The sequence below is a fragment of the Phaethon lepturus genome, unplaced genomic scaffold (assembly GCF_000687285.1).
Source record: "Phaethon lepturus isolate BGI_N335 unplaced genomic scaffold, ASM68728v1 scaffold41122, whole genome shotgun sequence".
Lineage (NCBI taxonomy): Eukaryota > Metazoa > Chordata > Aves > Phaethontiformes > Phaethontidae > Phaethon > Phaethon lepturus.
In genome coordinates, this window is record NW_010522169.1 from 32,093 (window position 1) to 45,193 (window position 13,101).

Below are 13,101 nucleotides of genomic sequence, written 5' to 3' on the forward strand. Positions count from 1 at the left end.
CCCACCCTGGCTCTTCTCACGCCTCCTCCAGCACTAGTGGGTACTTCAGGGAGCCTCCAAGCGCCTCCAGTTTACCTCCAGTCTGCCAACGGTTGGGTGCCCGCCATGGACTCCGGGATGACGGTCGCGTGCTGGACAGAAGTGTGGGTGGCCACCCCGGTCAGCTGCTGCCAGGCAGGAGGGAGCAGGATCTGCTGAGTGCCACTGGGCCACGCTTGCTGTCGGACAGAGAGAAAACAGCTTCTTAACAAGAGGCATCATACACCGAGTGTGGTGGTGGTCCATGCTCAGCTGGGGCTCCTAATAATGACCATGGCCATACTACCGAGCTGTTACCACTTTTCAGTCATAGATGACAAATGCTGTCAGGAAACCACAGTAAAAGCAGTAAAAGTTATCAATATAGAGAGCGCAAAGGAGGGGGGAAAAAAACCTCTGCTGTCCAAAGCAGCAGCTGTGTTTCAGGCTAAACTGGGAATGGGAGGGATCAAAACTGGTTGGCATTTCAAGCCAAACATCAAACTCTTTAGCACCTTCTAATTTTGACTCTCCAGATCAGCTGGGCACTATGGTCCTATTGTTGTTTTCCCCCCTCCTACAGACAGTTTTCCTTCCCACCCCAACAGCACCTAAAGGACTTCAGAACTTGAAGGAGCTTAAAAGGAGAACAAACTTTTCAGGGATCAGGAAAGAGAACAGGGGGCTGCAAGGCTTTTGTGAGGAGGAAAAAAGAGAGCAATTTGGGGATACCAAAAGGGAATGAGTATTGGTCATTGAGTGCTCCTCAGGAGGACAATCTTGCTGCATGGGCCAAGGAGCCCAGTCGCCTGCTTCCAGCTCACCAGGAGCTCCCCTGGCCAAAGCACAGAGGAGCTGTGTATGGCTACACGTCGCGTGCCTGTTCTCTCCATGTGTCCTCTGGCTTCTTCTGAGCGGGTCCCCCTCTTGCAGGGGTGGAGACCTCTGCCCTGTGAGCTGAGCCATCGCTCTGCTATGCAACTATCCCTCCAGCTGCGCTGGCATGACTCAGGTCGTCTTGCTCTGGTGACTCCACACATGAGTCAGATGATCCTTTTTTTGACTTGGGAAACTTTCTTTGCTATGTGCTGCCTGAAAGTGGCTTCAGCACTGCCTGGGCTGGGGAACGCAGAGGTACTGGCTACGGCCCTCCTTAGTCCCAAACAGCACCACTACAGTGGACCCATGTTGTGTTATCTCAGAGCTCTAAGGGGGCTAAATTTTAAAGAGAGGAGGCTTCTTCCAGGCACGCATTTGTCCCCATCTCCATTCTCACAAGAATCCTTGTTAACTATCCCCATAACTCCCTCCTATCCTCCAGTGAAAAAAAAAACAACTACCACCCCCCAAAAAAAACCCCAAAACCTTTTCCCAGTTCTGCTCCAAAGTTTGACTGTCTTGTAATTTTCCACGTTGCTGAGTCACATGAAAAGGCTGGTACAGTGAGGCCTCTCAGTAACATCTGCAAAGGATGGACAGTCACAGGGCTCCCGAGAGCTCTTCATCTCAGGAGCCACAATCACGGGCTGGTGCTGCTCGGAGCAGGTAGGAGGAAGAGGCAAAGACATAAAAAGATCAGGGAGGATGATTCTTTTCTTTTTTTCTCCCTTTTTTTCCCAGCTTTGATTTAAAAGGGGAGACTAAACTACTGTTGCAGTCAGTCCCAGGGGACTACCTGGATTTACTTGCAGAGAAAACTGCTTCCTCCCTTTTCAGGAAGAGAACTGAGCAAATCTAAGCTCCTTTCCCGACTGTAGTGCATAAATTTAGATGCAGTGTCAGGGTCCAGGCACAAATTCCTCACTTATTAGGTAAGGACCACTGAATCATTTAATCTGCAGATAAGACTTGCCTAGGCTGATCCACTAGTACAGTGTGCTGCACTTACACACGGGAGGCTTGTGCCGGCAGCCACAGCTTGTTCTCGGTTAACCGGCGCAGCAGAGCACCGCACTGGCCCTGCGCTCAGGAGGCGGTGGGTCGTCCGGTGCGATGGAGCTCTCGCCTCGGATGTAGAGCAACGACAATTAATGGAATAAACGCGTTTGTTCTGAAAGCCGGTGGCAGGACCTCCGTGGGAAGAAGTGTTTTTGGGAAGGAGTTAAAAGGAGAGCAAATCAAGAATTCAGGGCATTATTCAAGGACGGGGACAGTTCTGGGTCACGTCATGGAAGCCTGCCAGAAAACTGTACAGCTTTGTCTCTTTTGAGATCTGAAGCTGCAGAGAGCTATTAGTAAAGACAGAATCAGTCTCCTTTCATTGGTCTCTGTGCATACAGTATATGGACACACTTGCTTGAGAGGGTGAAAATAGACCCAGAGAAGTTACAAACAAGTTACTTTTGCCACTGGCTCCGCATCTTGCAGGCTGCTTGCTTTGTCTAGCTCCACACCACAGGCTGCAGACACACAGCTGCCAGAAGTGATGCTCAAAATCCGTCACTGCCTCTGCCCTGGGTCTCTCCAGCTCCTGGACCTCCTTTCCCGTCCCTCTTCCGGCATTGCCGGTCTGATACAAAATGCACAGGGAGGGCTGGACGCTGGCTGCGCGGGGATGCAGCGAGGCTTTGCCAGCCACAGCCATCCTGATGTGGGCAAGCACAGCAACCCGTGCCGCATGCTGGGCAGCGGAGAAAGCCCGATGGCACGACACAGCGCTGGGAGCACAAGGAGCGGCACCGTGCCTGACCAGTGGGAGAAATAAGGCGGGTAGAACGACAGAAGTGGGCTCCGGAGGCACTACGCTCTCCGCCAGGGACAGTCCCTCTAGTAGTTGGAGCAATCGCACGGTCCGGTCTGAAGAGCATTAGATAAGCAGCTGTGCATGAGAGGAATAGCTCTCTGCTGAGAGAGAAACACGCAGCCGCTCAGAGATCAGATGCGACTACAATGCATTACAAAGAAGCTGTGTTTTTCCATTCAGGAAACTGGAATTGGGTACAGATTTGTTTATCAGAGCAGCTGCTCAGCCCGAACCGAGTGAGGCCCACGGACACCAGATGCCACCGACATCAATCAGAGTGCCCTGCCATCAGAGCGGCAGCTAGCATTTCTCATCGCGTGAGACAGACAGATACACCAACAGGCCAACTGCCTCTCTTTTATTAAATTAAATATTAAAAATCTATGTGAGTGAGGAGCGTTTCTCAGAAACAGCTTAAGTTCCCTTGTGGAAGTGACAGTGAATAAAACATCAGTAGAAAGTATGAGGGGGCAGCCCACGAAATGGGAGTTCGTGTAGCAGGGGCAGCACAGAAATTGGTAGCAAAGGTTCTCCTGAACATTCCTTCTTTCCCACAGACTGCATGGTGACCCCGACAAGGCCACCTTGAGAAGAAAGAAAGGACTGGAGGTCCCAAGATCCTTCAGGATCCTGATGCCTTTGGGATGCTTCAGACTTGACCCTCATCCCTTCAAGCCCCATGTAACACCACACCTCAGGAGGCCTGGCAGAATGGTGGGGGCATGCAAAGCTCTGTCACCTCCTTCACCCACCGCCTTAGCTGACTCCTTGTGCAAGCAATCGGTGCCTGCAACCATGCCTACACAGCCTGCTTCTTGCTTCATGATTGCTTTGGTTTCCCCTGCCTCTCAGGCTCTCTTCCCTACCAAACAAGAGCGGTGGCCCACACAGGTTGTTACGACAGGCTGCCACAGAGGCAGGCTGGATGTTTCGGACAGCCCTCTGACTCTGCTCCTGGGGAGGGGCAGGGCACATTAGCTAATGGAAATCACACAGGCTGCAAGCTGTGTTTCGATCCGTCTTCACCAGGTAAGTGCGGCTGGCAGCTGGCAAAGGCAGGCAATTGCACCAACAGTCTTATCCTGGCAATGCAAAGCACAGGCATAAACCCCAAAGTCTGCTGGTACCTGGACTGCGTATGAACGCGCTGGCATTAATGATGGCATGGCAGATCAACCACTCCTGAGTCAGAGACATGCATTTTTGACTTGTAGGTCATCTTTTCCAGGCTGCACAACTTAATACTAAGTATACTAGGTGTTTTGGGTTTTTTTTGCTGACAGAAACATGCTTGATGCTGGCAGACATACCACAGCACCAGCTGAAAACCAGTAGGGGCAGATTCACTGAAACCAGCACAAGGAAGAATGAACTGCTCCTCCTTTTTGAGGAGCTGGAGTTCCCCTTGAGGATGCACACGTGATTGGTGGTACCCATTCCCATTTGGGTTTTTTTTCCTGGAAGGAATCATGGTTTTCCTGTGAGCGCATTTCGGACAATTGTGCCAACAAGTGCTGCTGACAAGGAGAGCTCCTTGGCTGTGGGGCCCTTGCCTCTGCCCCCTGCGTGTCTCTCATAACTTACGAGCAGAGGGGCAGCTCATAAAACAGAAAGGTGCAAACTTAAACCATGAAAGATCTTCAGTGGCAGCATGCAATTCACCAGTGCAACTCCTGGCCACAAACTACCACTGAGACCATGGGTTCAGGAGGATGCAGGAAGGTTATTACAGGTTCTTCCTCAGCAGAGGCCTGACACAGCTTCCCACTGATTCCAGTGGAGAAGCAGAAGGAAATAAGGTCTATCCAGAGACTTCTGCAACTCTGACATAGCCTTTGAGATGAACAATGAACTGGGGGACATTTGGACATTTCAGAGAAAGCTCTGAAAGGGTTTCGGGACCCTTATATGGCTGCTCAAGTCTCTGAACTGCACCACAGAAGGCCCTCAGAGAAAGCTACTCTCTCTCCTCAGTCTCCAAGAGCTAAACACAAAAACACTCGCTGAGCTCAGTGTCTTCAGAGCTCCTTACCTGTGCGAGGAGTCCTGGCTGGATCTGAAGAGGCTGGGCGCCAGGAGCCTGAGTGACAATGGGAACGGCGTTCTCCATCCGAACTGAGTACCCAGCATGCTTCGAAGGGGAGGCTTGTAACCCTGTTCCACCAGCACAGAAGGTACAACATTAGCCATCAACAGTATTGCTAGGAACAGGGGTCTGGATTTCAGAGGTGCCTAACGGCACTCACTGATGTTCACTTAAATTGCAGTGTTCAGTCACTCCAAGAAATCAGGCTCTCGGAGTCCCACATATTTGATACATGTGTAAGGGTGCAGAAAAGTCATTTTCAAAGATGCTAAGGGATTAACTGAGTTCATATTTTTAGGATACCTCGAATCTGTGGGGAATATCTCAATACAATGTGTACAGGGAGAAAAGGAAGAGAGGGGAGGGAATGGTTTCTCTTGCTCCATGTTCACTGGTTCGACAACAGAAAATGGTCCTTGCCAGCCCAAAAACATTGCTATGTGAGAATGCTCTCTTGTGACCCAAGTGGGACAGCAGGTGGGAATCCAGAACTGTGCACTCACTCAGCCTTGACGGGAATAGGTGATTTCCTCTTGCACAGCGTCTCAGCACTCATATTTAAAAGGCTCTCATTTGACCGTGTAATCTAGCACATTCCAAACTCCAACCACTACTGACTTAGCCACGCATTAGCATAACTAACTGAGCTGGAGGAAACTTCCCTCTCCACCACCTTAGTGCATGGCACAGCCTACGCTACCTTCTCTGCTTCAGAGCTTTCTCAAGACAGCATGTGGAAGATGTTAGGCTTACATATTCTAGCAATACATTTCTATAGTCAAACCCTTGAGATGCATTTTAACTATGTCAAAGAGGTCTAGCTAAACTCCCCTAGCTCAAAAGAGCTTTGATGATCTTGCAGAACATTTAACAAGTGCCTAGACGCTGCTGCACAGACAGGCTTGTAGAAATGAAGAGCAGAAGTTGCACTAGCTGAACCAAGGTCTATTTAGACCACTTCATACAGATACCTGGCTAGTTCTTCCAAACTGCTACAGCATGTAAAGTCAAAAGAAGGACAAGTGGCTAAATCTGATCATCACCCAGGTTGTCTGACAATGGTACCTGCCACTGGTATACACAGGCAGAGCTGTTTGCAGCAGGGCTGGCGCTGAAGGAATTGTAAGATTCTCCACTGTTGCAAACATTTCCACCTGCAACAACCTCATTGCTCTTATTTACTAGGCCACTAAGGAAGCTTGTTTCCAAAAAGAGCTAGATGAAACAGCAGTGGGGAGGGAGCAGCGGCTGGCCAAGACCTGGTGAGGCTGTTACTTACCTTGGAAGCCTGGTGGGCAGACTATGAGAGCTTGCTGGAAGGGGTCAGGCCGGGCACAGATCTGCGCTGTTCCTGTCTGCAGGGGCATGCTCCGCTGGGCCACCGCAGCCATGGACGCCGCTGAGGGCTGGTAGAGTGCAGATTGGTAATTTAGTATGGAGACCTCGGGGTTGGCTAAGGAAATAGTGGCACTGGAGGAGGTGGGAGCCAGGTTGGTGGTCTAAAGGAATGACGGGAATTAAAACAAAAACAAACAAAAAAATGAGGAAGATGGGTACGTTGGAAGGAGCAAAATCCAAAAATAAAATAAAAAAGTAAAATAGTGTAAGGTAAAGTGAAAAAAAAAACAACAAAAAAATCTGCAAACCAAAACCAGACAAGGTGTAGAACAGGACACTGAGAAGCAGAGAGGTAAGGGCAGTGGTGGGGAAAGGAGCATGATCTGTCTGAGTAACCACAGTTGTACTGCGCGACGGGACCTCCGGCCACACAGTGCTGCTGTGTACTGCTCAGAGGCATAGCGCGTTCTCCAAAGCAGAACTGTAGCACCGGTCATCACCCAACTGTCTCTGATTTGCAGCATGATGAAGATGGATTCAGAAAATGCTACTATCACCAAATCATGTTGTTCTCTTATCAGGCACATAGCTCTAGAAGAAGCTCACATTTCTTAGGTAACACAAACTCAGCACTTCCATGCCCTGTGAAGCCTCATCCTGAGAGGGGAGACTCATTCCAGCCTTTCCTCTACCTTGTACCTAAGATGGCACATGCCCTTGAATTATGTTTTGAATTTGAAGGAATCAGAAGGCATAACAGTAGGTGATTAAATAATACTTTCAAAGTCCAAACGTCACTTGGCTTGACTTAAATCTCTCAGAGCAGAAACTCCAGCAGGGAATGTTGCAAAGCCACAAAAACCAGCCCAGTGTTCTGCAAAACATCTAGAAATCTTAGGTGGATTTGTTTTGCATTTAGACTGAGTCTGTAACAGTTGCAGACAAACAACCCCTAAACAGCTCTGCCACTGCTTTATAAAAATATGCCCGTAGCATTCATGTCTAGGCAACTAGGCTCTACCAGGCCAGAACCCACCTTTCCTTTCCATCCAAGCGCACCAGCATCACCATTGGAGATAGATCAGACAATACTTTCCCACGGTGAATGTATGAACCCAGGATGAGGCCTTGATCAAGGCTGCAGGCGGCAGCAAGCTCAGGATTTCGCACTGCCCTGGTTGCCACTGGGCCCGGGAAGGGTACCCATGCTGCACTGTCACAGCCACAACCACAGCCAGTAGGGATGCAACGGTGAAACATTTCTTCCTCCTCCTCCTCTCTCTGTTCAGAGGCAGAGGAGTGCAATCTGATCCCCTCTGCAACACACTGAGCACCAACCATGACAATTCCCACACTCCTAATCTCAGGAGTTATAACTGGAAGGAGGCAATCCCCAGATATTTTGCAGAGAGAGGGAGCACCAGAGAGCCAAGATGAGTGGTACGTTGAAGAGAATGGTGAAAGGTTCAGAGCTTGTTCAAATTAAAACACCCTTTCTGGAAATGTTTCTACCACTTCTAGGAACACTGGAGATACCGGTTCTGCTCATAACACACACCTCTTATGAGAATTCAGAGACTACCATAGACCTCCCCAGCCAACAACCGATCTTAACATCAAGTGAGTTGTGAGGAAATGAAAGCAAGTCTGCATTTCCTACTAGAGTTGTGGTACAAATGGTGTCTCTGCCCTGCAGCTGGGGCCTAGAGAAGCATATAGCAAGCATTTCTTTAGTCACATCTCAGAAACAGCCACGAAAGGGAACCAGTGTTTGTAACTAGTACCCTATCACACCAAGCCATGACCTATCTCTGCAGCTGCTTAACGAATTGTTCCAAAAGATCTTCTGTGATCACATGTATCAAGAACTGAGTCATGAAGTCTGGTTTTCTGAGTGTCCTGGTTTCAGGGGCTAAACCACGACACTGAGTGACACAGGAACACCCTGTACATCTACACAGAATCCTTTAGCTCCCTTGCTTCCCAAGCACCATTTCTGCAACGCCACCTGCAATCTCTAGAGTGAATCTTGAGCAGCCTATTCCCAGAAGGCTTAAAAGACAGTAGCTACTTCTTGAGCTTCAGTCTCCTAGAGTGCTGTCCCTGTAGAGTTTCTTTTCACTGTTGTAATACCGTACTGCAGTAAACAACTTAGCCTGCTAGTCACATAAAATTTGTCAACCCAGCGGCACCCAACAACGGGGCATATGTAAAACTAACACAAGAGTCCAAAGCATGACTACAAAGGCAGAGCCCACCAAAGTAGAGTGCAATGTGTTCAGAGTGGGGGTACGTGCACAGGGTCCTCACGTCAGCTGTGGCACCTGGAGTAAAACCAGTGAGAGATAAGAATAAGCATTACCACTAAACTCTTCTTTCCTGTTGATCGGTTACAGTGCTGTGTTTGTTACAGAAGGGTTTAAATTCTTTTTTACTTCAATGCCAATTTGAAGTGCTGTAAGATCACAAATACTTCTGCCTGACCCAGGCAGTCCTGCTTGCTGCATTAAGGGACTAATGAGCTTTTCCCCATAGCAACTTCCTAAGTAAGCTGGATTTATCACCCCCAACAACAATATAAACAATGAGGGCAACATTTCACCATTGCACAACATATCACAAGATTACTGCTTGCCTGAAGAAGAGAATGAGGAGGAGCAAAGGAAGGAGAGTAAAAAAGCACCATCTTTTTGCAGGCATATTAAATGGGATGTTACTTTGCTTTTCATCTTCTAGAGCCTACTGATGTAAACGTTTCAAGCACTGGCTGCTTCTGATCGATGCCCTTACCTGGTTGTGGACTGTGTTCAGCTGGTTGTTAAAAGTCATGGTCAAATTGGTCGATGTGCTTGGGGCTACATGGGTGATGAATGGCGTCTTGCTCTGGTTCACTGTGTCATACATATTCACGCGCCGCTTGCAAATCTCCATGTTCTGGAAGCAGGACTTGACGCTGTGTAAGGAAAGGGGGGACAAGGAATAGGCAGAAAATCAACCTACCGACCAACACAGTGGCCTTGCATTAGGTCGCAATGGCAGGCTTGGCACTTTCCAGGCTCTTTAAAGCCCTTTGCTATTTTATGCAGGTCTCTCTTAACCAGTGAGACTCAGATTAACACTGTCAAGATGAGAGCGGCTGCTCTGGGGGTCCTGGGTGCCCCCATGGGTCTGAGCACTACAACATAAGTCACAAAAAGCAAGCAGATCGGTTGCTCTTTAGGTGGCAGGGCAGAAATACAAAGTGGCTATTTTAGAAGACTGAAAGAAACTGAGAGCAAGAAAGAAAGATAGTGTTTTTTTCTGATAATTGAGCCTGAGAGGAAAAAACAACTCATGCTTTCTGCCTCAGTGTAAGCCTAGAGGTAGTTTTACAGGTCTTTTGCAAGGAAAAATTTTACTGTTCTTGCTCACTGAGACCCCTGAAAAACCTTACTTGTTCCTTTTAAAAAGTAGTTCACTGAGAACTAAGTCCAGCCAAGAGGTTAAAATATTGCCCCTGTCTGGCTAAGCACTTCCACAGATGCTTATCTTAAAGCCCATGAGCTGTCCTCCTGCAGTCCATGGGACGATGCATATCGCAAAAGGTTACGCCAAATCAGATTCATCAATGCCCCGAGGGAATCAGGTTCTGAGGTTATCTCAGACTGAGAATTGGATCTCTGGGCGGGGAAGATTACAGCCTCTTCCTCTACACAGACCTTCCTTTAAATGTGATTGATATAGCAATGGAAATTTTGAGAAGTATCATATTTGGTATCCCCAGTAAAGGAGATGAAATACTCTCTGCATTCCTAGAGCACTCTAGGTGTCTGGTACACGAAACAGCTGCTATTTCATTTTTATAATTGGGATCCCAAAGCATATGGAGGTTTAAGAGATAACAACACAGCGATCTTATGCAAAACTGTATTTTTAATAAAATCTCGTTTTTCCAAGGTCTAAAAACCAATACAGGTTTTCCACAATAATTGTTTTTATAAATGTGACCTCAGAGCCTGAAACACAACTCAAAAAAATATAAAGGCATTTATTTTATTTCCATTATCCCAACCTAGAAAAATAAAAAATCCAAGCAGTGAAAAACAGCTGTAGCTGTAAAAAATCATCTGTATGCATAATTTCTTTTGTAATGATCTAAGCTGTTAGATGTAGGGGCGGCAAACACATCCTCACATCATTTTTAAGAAACAAAATGTCCCTTCAAAAGAAACAAGCTCATATGACCCCTAGGGTTGGTCAGGAAGAGGACCTGTATCTTTTTATTCCTGTCTTATCTCTTACTCACATGGTCATCTTTCTTCTCCTATAGGTAATATCTTGATAACTGGATCTGTGCCATAAACACCTGCAGACAAGACAGGCTCAGGACACTGTGCATAGCTGCGCATTATGTGCATTCAGTTAAAGAACTATGAAATACCTGGTAGTCACAGAACATTCAGAAAAATCAAACACGTTTATCAAATGAATACAGAAGACTATTGGATTGCCTTTTTCCAGTCAGGTATGAATATAATTCTCCCTCCAAAGAGCAGAAAACACTGGAAAGAGTATATATTCTGTACATGGTAAATTGGGTGTATTACCAAGCAGTTTTCTGTAACAAGGTATAATCTCTACTAATGTAATAGTGTTCTCTGTCTTTACTTTAAAAAAAAAAAGAAAAAAAATAAGGCAGGGACAGAGCAAAACAGGACAGTAAGGCTGAGGAGTACCCAACAATTTAAGAGCCAGGCAGTTAAATAGGCAGTTAAATAGCCAGGGAGCTAAACTGGCTTTGCTGTTTGCTTAGAGGTAAGCAGGACAGCCCCTCTCGGGCTGCTCTAACTTGCAGCCTCTCTGAAGCATGCCACAGCAGAGATTCCTTCCAGAAGCCACATCTTCCATCCATACATTTTCACTTTCTCTGCTGCCTGATTTACTTTCAAGAGAGATTACAACTCCCTGATCTCTCGAGGCTTTGAAGTTTCTATTCTCAAAACCACAGGCAATCACAGACAAAATTCCCATCAACCTGCCATGCCGGTCACAGCTTACTGCTCTCTTTACCAATCACCGCTTCCAAGGCGGAGGGGCTGCATGGGGCTACACACCCGGCTGGCAGAGCATTTAGTATTCAGAGACTTGATGCTGAATTTTTTATTCGGGTAAAATTCTCACTGCTATTGGCCCCAATGATATTTTCAACCTTTCTGGGGCTTTGCCTGAGCAGCCACAAGTGAGCACTTCAAAAATGAAGATGCGATTATGGTCTGCTGCGTTAGTGGGAAGATTTCTGATGGCAATGCATTATGCCACAAACCTCTCCTATCTTATACAATCAGTTGTTGCACAGTAAGAAGGACTGTTGCAAATTAAAACACTTTTGTATATGATGCTAACACTGTTAGAAAATACTGTCATTTTTTAATTTATGAATGTTTTTACATGAAACTTACTTTCTCTCTATTTAGCACAACAATCTTCCATCTTGTTTTTATTACATTTATCGCTATCTACTTAGAGATAACAATGCTCAAAGATGCCTGTGCAGGGTAAGTCTGGGTCTACACAGATCATGCACCCACTAGCTTCTGGTAAGCAGCTGCTCTTATCTTGTGATAAATGCAACAAAAAGGCGGCTACAGCTCCTTCACAGAGGGAAGCCTACCTTAAATGAACTTGAAATACCGCAGGTAAGAGCACACATAGGGGCAGGAGAGGTGACACGCAGTACCTGTTGCTCTGCAGTACCTGCACAACCATACTCTATGGCTTTTTAAGCAGTCCCCTTTATTTTCATACCTGAGCTCCTCACAGCCTTTAAACACCCGTGTGCATGGCACCCAATGAAGTACAGTGCTGTGCCGGTAACTCTGCTCTCCTGACGAGGTGAAGGGACAGCCTGCAAAAGCACCTTGAACCGCAAAGTGCTGCAGAGCAGGATGTTCAAAGCCAGTTGTCGTGAAGGCTTTGGAAAACTCCCGCTACCTGTCTGCCTTCACTTGCACCCCAGCAGCCTGGCCGTACGTGAACTGCCCCGGCGACAAGAGCAGTGTGCTGGGCGCAGGTTTCCTGTGTTTCAAGCTGCTGCGCTCGGTGATGCAGCCTGAGGAGAAGGGGGAGTCAGGCTTCAAGGCATGACACTTCTTCACATCTCCATCGGGTGGCAGAGCCCATCTCCATTCCACAAAAGTGTCAGCTGAGGTCAGAGCGTGGTGTTTAAGGTTACACAGGTGGGCAACAACAAAGCCAAAACCTGAACACCTTGTCCTGTTGCCTGTGCCTGCAAACCAGCCTGCTGCAGAAAAAGCTCTTCCCTTAAAAAGCAAACAGCCCCAAACTGACCCCTGCAAGATGGGAGGTTCTGGGAGGAAGGGTCGGCTCCCCACTGCAGATAAGGTTGATTACTGCAGTAACAATCAGGACTATTACTTTGAGATATACTGATACTTTCAGCACTAACTGCATGATTTCTTCTGCATTTTAATGCAAACATATGTAATTATTGAGTATTTACATAATGAATGTAGCACACTGCAGTGTTTTAAATGCCAAGCACCTACAACACAATTTTTGCAACCTTAAGAGTTGGCAATCTTCTTTTTTTTTTAACCAGAAAAAGATTAAAACTTAGGGCTTAAGCATTTTAATAATGCCCCTCAGATACATTTGGTCTCCACCACAACCAGCTCTCCCCTTCACCCCTCAATTCAAAATCCAAATGAAATGAAAGCCACGTACTGTGTGCTGTGAGGGAAATCGAGCAAGTGCGTCATGGTGACAAAAGGATGGTTCAGAGTTTCAATGGGTGTTATTCTCTTATCTGCATCTATCGTCAACATCTTCTTTAACAGATCTATAAACTCCCGCCGGTCTGCCTTTTCCACCAACATATCACTTCCTTCCAAATCTGTTGTCATGTTCACCTAAAGAA

At 47.1% G+C, this 13,101-nt stretch overlaps 1 protein-coding gene across 1 annotated transcript in view; it reads right to left on the reverse strand.

Moving 5' to 3' along the window:
- LOC104616650 (homeodomain-interacting protein kinase 2-like) overlaps positions 1–13,101 on the reverse strand; it is a 34,165-nt gene that overhangs the window by 16,801 nt on the left and 4,263 nt on the right. Inside the window, 5 exon segments of the mRNA XM_010281722.1 lie at positions 76–218; positions 4,794–4,915; positions 6,127–6,346; positions 8,976–9,138; positions 12,909–13,093. Of these exon segments, the coding sequence (XP_010280024.1) occupies positions 76–218; positions 4,794–4,915; positions 6,127–6,346; positions 8,976–9,138; positions 12,909–13,093 (833 nt within the window).